Here is a 7,664-nt window from a genome sequence, read left to right on the forward strand (position 1 = left end):
GGTACTCCAGGAGGCTGGAGAGCTCAGTGACCAGAGACTCTCGGTTAAAGTACCAGGCTAGCTGCTGCCCAAACATGTCATCTAGCAGAGCCATCAGCCCGCCCTGAAGGGAACACCACACAACACATAGAAAATGGCTCTGAGCTACTAGCTTATCAAGAGGATAGAGACAATGAGAGTTACTCCCTCTAAAACGGCATTGAAACCCTGTTAACCAGGAACGAGTAAAGAGGAAGTAAACTAGTAATAAGGAAGAAAACAGGAAATAAACTCTTGACTCTTACATTGAGCAGCAACAGGTATCTCTCAGCCTTTGGCTCAATGCTGGCAACAGTGGGCAGGAAGGAGTACAGGAGAGCGTACAGACGCTCCATGAACCCACCAGGTTGCTAAAGTAAACAGAGGAGGAGAGAAGAGAAATTGAAGTGAAATTGCTAATAGACAGACATCTAAACATTTACCAGCGAGATGCTACTTACCACCATCAGGGATTTCTGAGCTGTCATCATCCCAAACAGCACCAGCTCAAAAAGGACATCTATCAGGTTAACATGATGGATCTAGGACAAGAAAACACGTTTGGAGAAAATAGGAATGATTTCAAATAGATCAGCTACTGTGCCGTATAAAAGACATGCATGTGGAAGAACTCAAAGTGAGACTTGAAAGAGTTAATTAACTCACCTTTGCCTCAGCCAGCTCCCCTCTCAATGTCAATCTGCTTGGAGGGGTCACTCAGGTAGTCCACAAAGTCGTTATAGGCACGGATGAATTCGGCCTCGTCCTATCACAAAGCAAAGAGCAGTGATGTTAGTGCACAGAACACATTTCCCACCGAGGACGCTCTCTTTCCCTTGAAGGACAATGAGTTAGTGAGCTACCATCTGGTGGACCTGAACCAGTGCGCCCAGTAGGACCTTTCCCGCCACAAACAGATGGTTCCTGCTCAGGGTGGAACCGAGCAGGGTCTAGAGAAGAGGGAAGAGTTAGGGTGAGACACCCATCTTCCTCTAGGAGACAGACAGAACAGGAAGACACAGAGAGTCAAAGAAAAGTGGGTCCACTCACAGTAAAGGCCTGGCGCAGGGAGACGAGCCTCAGGCCGATGTCCTCCACTCTCTTGGTGGTAAGGTAGAGGCTGTGGAAGAGAGGGAATGGAGCATGTCAATGGGGGATAACAGCATTGTGACCACTATCCTTCAGCATCTGACAAGCTCAGACTACACACACATTTAGAGGGACTCACTTTAGCAGAGGAACCTCCCTCTCCTCAGGCAGCAGGTCCTCCTCCCAGCCCTACAATAACAGAACAATAGGCCCTTTTCACGATGACGTCATCTAACTTCCGCCTTTCCGCGTAGCAGGTTAACTTCACTTCCGTTCGCCCGTAACCTGAGACTTCTCTTCTGAGGTACGTTTAAGTTAAATTAGTAAAGTTAAGAGTAATAATGTTTACGTATATGCAATGGTTTGTAACTTGCTAACGTTATTGTTAATTCATAATTGTTCACTGCCTTAGTTACTTAAAAGTGGGCTAACGTTAGCTAACAACAACTTAGTACCAGATACCGATAACGTTAAAAGGTAGCGTTACATTGCTGCCTGGCTGTAATGTAACTGTCACGAGTTGCTAAGCCAGAACCCAGAAGCAGACCAGGACAAGGTAAGTTGAAACGAAGGTGAGTGTTTATTACAAATTCAAGAGTGATGCTGAATAATCCAGGGAACAGAGCGGGCGGCGTTGATTAGTTGTTGGGGGTGCAGTGGTTGATCCCATCCTGGGTCGGCAGCCCGACCACCAGGCAGAGGTTGGATGAAGGTTCGGACGGGTGACTGCAGATGGAACAAAACGGGGTAAGTAAGCAACAAACCAACACGGTGCAAAAACAACAAAACTAACGCTAGGCTCTAAGACTGATACTCTGTTAAACCTACTGTTCATGGCTAACGATCCGGCAGGGACTGGATGTTAGGCCAGAGCCTAAGAAGGGTGATGATCAGGACCAGGTGTGCAGATTGCTGATGGGATGCAGGTGCGGAAATCAAGAGAGCTCCCCGGAGCGTTCCCGAACCCTCGGGAAACTGGAGATCACGAACAGAAAAACTAGTCACCAGACAGGACCCGACTCAGACTGCCGGGATCGTTACAGTAACAAGTTTACTTAGCTAGCTATCTAACCCTTTGTTAGGCAGTTAGTTTATTCATGAATGTATAGTAACTCACCTATTCAAATACTGTTGTGCATGATAGCTAGATAAATATTGATTCCTGGTCAAAGCTGAATGTTAATTTAGCTGTTTCTTTTCTCCCGGTGTCTGTATCGCAACAGTATCCCATCCAACACCGAAGCATGGCACAATCTTCGAGAAGATGCTATTGCAGTGTACCATTTTGTTCAAACAACAAACAGAAATTCCCGTATCTTCCCGTAAAAATCTCCTCAGCTCAGCAGGGAGGACACTCTTAAGACCCAGGCCATCGCCCGGCTGAGGATTTTAGTCGAGAGGGCCATACGGAGGGTGAAGGAGTACCATATCTGGGATGGGCTTGTTCCTCTTTCCACAGTGGGTTCAGTGAATCAGCTGTGGGCCATCTGCTGCCTCATGTCGAACTATCAGGGACCTCTTGACATTAAAGGAGACAAACCAGTCTGATGTTTTTGTCAACTGGAAGTTGTATATTTCCTGAGTAAGCTAGATGGGCTGTAAATAGAAGTACTTTTATATTACTGTATTGTATGTACAAAAAAATGTAAATATGAATTAACTTTGTTGGTAATTTAATTGATCTAATGTTATACTGTATGTTTTTGTTAAGGGTAATAACTTTTTCATAGCTATTAATGAACCTAATGTGATATATTGTAAAAATATCCAACTATTAACCATGTTATGTGCTTATGTGTCATGGCACTGATGGAACTATTAAATATATGTTTGCAAGCAACTGCTTCCAATCCTTTTTGATTTTGGTAAGAGCATTTACAACATCGCAATCCTTTTCAAAATTTGTATTTCAATACATAGATATACAGTATATAACACAATTAAGTTCATTTGCAGTTAAAGAAAAACATGTCGACATTTACATCACAATCCTTTTCAAAATGTGTGTTTCAGTACATAGGAGATATACAGTATATGACAAGTTAATTTGCAGTTAAAGAAAAAAATGTCAAAGGTTCACCTTCCACATTTACCTTAACACTATTTACACATAAAATTCTGCCTTATGTTTTATAACTTAAGAAGACATCCATGTAGATGTTATAATAGAAATGATCAAGCTTCTGTCGCATTGAGTGGATAATCTCCTCATCCCTAAAGATTCTCTCAACTGTGAAGTCAGTGCGGGTATCTGTAATGAAGTCACACCACTGAAGTCCGCTTAAGGCGAGTTGGCCTTGAACCTGATAGTAGTATTTGTGGCTCTTCTTAAGGCAGGCCTGGCCTTTAACTGTGATCAGGTGTTTAACTTGGGTAACATTTTCAACATCGCAACTCTTAACCTCAGCAAGACCAAATGGTGGTGCTTCTGTTGGGCAGAAGACTTTAGCATCCGGGCTGGCTGCAAGGTGAGGTGAATCAGGGTGGATGATGACCCCGCATTGTTTCAGAGAGACATCACAAAAATCAGAATATTGCCTCAGTATCTCAGGTTCCAGATCCAACCCTCTTCTCATAGCAGCTGTCTGAGGAGTTCCTCTCAGAATGCGGGTTGCCAAAGCCTTGGCAGACAACTCCCCCACGAACATGGCATATTTCACGGAATCTGCTGGCTGTCAGTCGGGGGTTTGCGTACCTGGCTCCACAGCTGGCATTCTGACTGCATTCTTGTTTCTGCTTCAATAGCAGCAGACATCTCCTCTGACACAATCAGGCTGTCCAAATGACATTGTTGTATGTAGTTGGGCTCAAAATCAATGGGAAATTTAAAGTTGTAACCTTCAATAGGCAACTGAGGAAACTCACTGGCACCAGGGTGTTTAATAATATCTCTACTTAATTCTAGAGGGCACTGGTAAGAAAGCACAGACCCAAATGGCACAGGGCCAAATTTAGAGTCCACCAAATTAAGGCCCTCAAGCCCGTGCAGCAATTTGCAAATCCCTGGTTGTGGACGGATGTCTTTCAGTTTCTCAGCACTGGCCATGACGTGAGGATCCGGAATAGGCCCTGGCATGAAAGTGAGATATGTCAAGTTTAGATTTCATTAAATGCCACCTTATCTTTTTCACTAAAAAAGACAACCACACTCATCCAGTCTCGTACATGCTTCTAATACAAATAAAAAAATATCCACTGAAAGTCTATATAAAAGGTAACAAATAATAATCACTTTTATGTTTGTATTATTTTAGAAATGCACTAAAGTCTTTGTGCTCTAGTACAGGCGGGGGCTCATTCAGACTCACCATCATAGGCTCGGTACAGTGTGCACTTCACACCAGCTCTGACACTTGTTTTTTTCTTAGCCGCTGGTTTACACACCGCCATATCATTGGTGGCCTCTGGTACAATTCCCTGTGATGTAATAATGATGAACAATACATTGTCAAAAGTCAATACAAACTGCAAAGTTCTGCATCAGTGTAACAAATAATGTCTGACCTGTGTCCTAGGCCGGTGCCAGGTCTGCAGTGCGCTGGTGCATGACAGAGGCAATGGCACTGTCTTAAAGCCCATGGTAACATAGTGAGCACTTTGAAAAGAAGTGCTACTATGTGATTACATAGTGCTTTCCCAGCAGAGCAGGAACATGACATGTGATTGAGTACCACAGGAACCTCTGCAGAGTCTAGTGTAACCTGTTCATAGAGACATAACAATTAGTGCTGTACTTACAAAACATTTTTTCTGCGTTTCATTATAAACTACTGTACACAATTTTCAAAACCCAATTTCTTTTTTTAATTAAGAAAAAATTGGCTGTTCTGAAACCTTTGACAAGTAGTGCCAACACTTATCGAAAATTTGAACATTTTGAGTTATCACAGAATCTTTCCCAGTCTTTATTGCCGTCAACAACCCACATCGGTTTGTAAGAATTTCGTTGTGTATTAAGTTTAATGATACAAAATCAGAGCTCAGACTGAGAAACAAACTGATCCACAGTGGAACATTGTGGAATCATTCTTATTAAATCTGCAACCGCAGCAAAACACAACAAAAAGAAAACTTATCTATCTTAACCTATCTTATCATAATGTTAGAGAACTGTTTATCTGAGAAACCTGAAGCCGATGAGCCTCCTCATTTTTCTTCATGGACCTGTAACATCGCCCTCTCACTGTCACCTCACCGTTAACTACACTTGAGACTGTTTCAATACAGTGATTGGGAGAAAGGGCGCAGCATTAGCCATTAATACATTACTGACTCTTATCTTACGGTCGATACAAACAGCAGTAATATTAAAAAGAGGCTGCAAAACAGAAACTCGTCAGCTCATAACCTTCGCTAGCATAGGGCTAATTTAAGCTAAATAAAGATAAACACGTACCTTCATAATCAAACAGGTAACCTTCAACGAAGAACTTGTAGCCTTTATCAAGCTTCGATCTTGAAGTAAGGGACCACTTGTCAGCAAGTCGTTCTACGTCGTTAAGTCGTATTGGTGGCAGATGTGAAAGGGACTGGGTGAACTCCATAATGATGTGCTACTAGCTAAGCGTTCCTAAGCGACACCGGATGTAAACATAACCTGCATCGCGGCAGAACGGAAGTTGTCTGACGTCACGTGAAAAGGGCCTATTATTCAACATCAGTGACCAATGTAATGACATGACAAACAATGGGTCAATCGAAGGATCTTAATGCTACTAGTCAATAGTATGTGTATGTGTGTGTGTAACATCTGACCTCATAGCAGTTGTGGCCCTCAGGCTCTGGCTCAGTGAACTGCTGAGTGGTGGGCGTAGAGACGGAGGCAGCCTCCGACCACGCCGAGGAGGAGAGCAGCCCATCCAGCCCCATGTGGAGAGTGGCGTACACCACCGAGACATCAGTTTGCTGCTCAAAACACACACACACAACACACGTTAATAGAAAACAGACCATATCTAATGGAAAAATGCCCTGTAATTTCTATTCTATATACATAGGAAATTGTTTATTTACCTGGTAGCAGCCATGCGTCACGGCCACAGACGTCTCGTGGCGGAGGTGAGACGCATACTGGGTCACCCTGCCAGCCACACACTGACAGAGAGAAACGACATGTTAAGGCCAAACGGAATAAGTGAAGAAAAGCCTAATCTAATACTAATTCAGTAGTATTTACATCTTACCTGGATCCAAGAGATGGACTGCACCTTGGTGGCACAGTAGGGGATGCCCTCTGGACTAAGTCTGTGTGTCTCCTTGGAGATGGCCCACACCAGTTGAGTCTCCAGGCCTCGAACCCTACTCACATGGTGCATCCTCACCACCACCTGCTGTGGAGTGAAACAACAAGACAACATCAACAAAACAACATCAGCCATCGCTGTAACATATTTCCATCAAGATCACATGACACTGACGATGTAGATTAGGATTAGGTAGTGACAAAGACACATACCTGGGATCCCCCACGCATGTAGGTGATAATGGGGCTGATGAACTGGAAAGTTCTCCAAGCTTTAGCCACCGGACCGGCATTGTTCTGCACAAGAGGGGGTTGACATTACAATACATTCAGGTTAGAAACAGCAAACATTGCAACAGTGATGTGACTGTGTGTGTGGGTCTCTTACCCTGATCACAACAGGCCCACAGTACAGGGAGCTAAACCTAATCGGTATCAACTGCCAATTACCAGTGGCCTCCTTAAGCAGAAAGCAGACAACAAAGATTTTTAGAATGTCAAAGTGACACAAATTGAATATCTGGGATACTTTTCAAACATTAAACTTTCTGAAAATTGTACCTCAAGGATAGTCGGCACATCTGGCACCTCCTCAAGGATGGCTGGCAGCAGTGGTACATCCGGCACATCATCCAATGGCACAACCAACTGGACCTCATCCAGGACAGTTGATTCTAAAATTAGGAACATTGGAATACAAACAAACAAATGTTAGGATGTAAACGTGGCGAGCTAGCTAGTACTACTAGTTCAAACGTGCATCTCTTAGCAAAAATTACTAAAGTTAACGTTAGCTTGCAAGTATGGATTACAGAAATACACAACATTTCACAAATTACATTTATATTGTTAAATGTGGTAAAATAAGAAGTTTAAACTCAACATACCCTCTTCGAAGTCGATGTAGCTGTCCACCTCCCGGACGATTGCGAACCCTGCAAAACGGAAAAAGACAACAAAAACAACCCACAAATGAATTTGAACAACCTGTCGACGCAGTAGACCGCCGACGTCCACGCACTCTCTCCACCAATTTTGAAAAGCACCCAGGCATTTTCCAGTCGATCTTTCAGTCTCAGGTCTCAAAAATCAGTCACGTTTGTTGTTGTTGAACAGCAAACTGAAGTTGTTGTTGTTTTCGAACAGAAAACGTCCAATAGAACGCCGAGATGTTCTATCGGTTAGATGTCTCTTGGCAACACATATTTTTGAAAATTGTTGTTTACAAAATTGACAGCTGTGTTGCCATAGAAATGAGTTTGGAACTCTATGCTTACCATTAGAATTTTATAAAAATTCCATTCCTACTCATCAT

General features: G+C 43.1%; 1 protein-coding gene across 1 annotated transcript; it reads right to left on the minus strand.

The window, feature by feature from the left end:
• Positions 1 to 691: 691 nt before the first annotated feature.
• On the minus strand, positions 692 to 7,664 carry LOC123483422. The gene is made up of 12 exons (XM_045213402.1): positions 7,658 to 7,664; positions 7,237 to 7,284; positions 6,911 to 7,023; positions 6,738 to 6,809; positions 6,563 to 6,646; positions 6,291 to 6,437; positions 6,121 to 6,201; positions 5,863 to 6,012; positions 1,247 to 1,296; positions 1,069 to 1,138; positions 882 to 968; positions 692 to 784 (listed from the first exon to the last, which is right to left on the minus strand). Exons 1-12 carry the CDS (start codon positions 7,662 to 7,664, stop codon positions 692 to 694), a joined length of 1,002 nt encoding a protein of 333 aa, XP_045069337.1.

The sequence above is a fragment of the Coregonus clupeaformis genome, unplaced genomic scaffold (assembly GCF_020615455.1).
Source record: "Coregonus clupeaformis isolate EN_2021a unplaced genomic scaffold, ASM2061545v1 scaf0109, whole genome shotgun sequence".
NCBI classification, from domain to species: domain Eukaryota; kingdom Metazoa; phylum Chordata; class Actinopteri; order Salmoniformes; family Salmonidae; genus Coregonus; species Coregonus clupeaformis.

Coding starts and splice junctions, on each gene's coding strand:
- LOC123483422 (XM_045213402.1), bottom strand. Junction 1,297..5,862: donor AGGGCCACAACTGCTATGAG/GTCAGATGTTAC, acceptor CTGTTATTGTAG/GGCTGGGAGGAGGACCTGCT. Junction 1,139..1,246: donor AGGGAGGTTCCTCTGCTAAA/GTGAGTCCCTCT, acceptor TCTCTTCCACAG/CCTCTACCTTACCACCAAGA.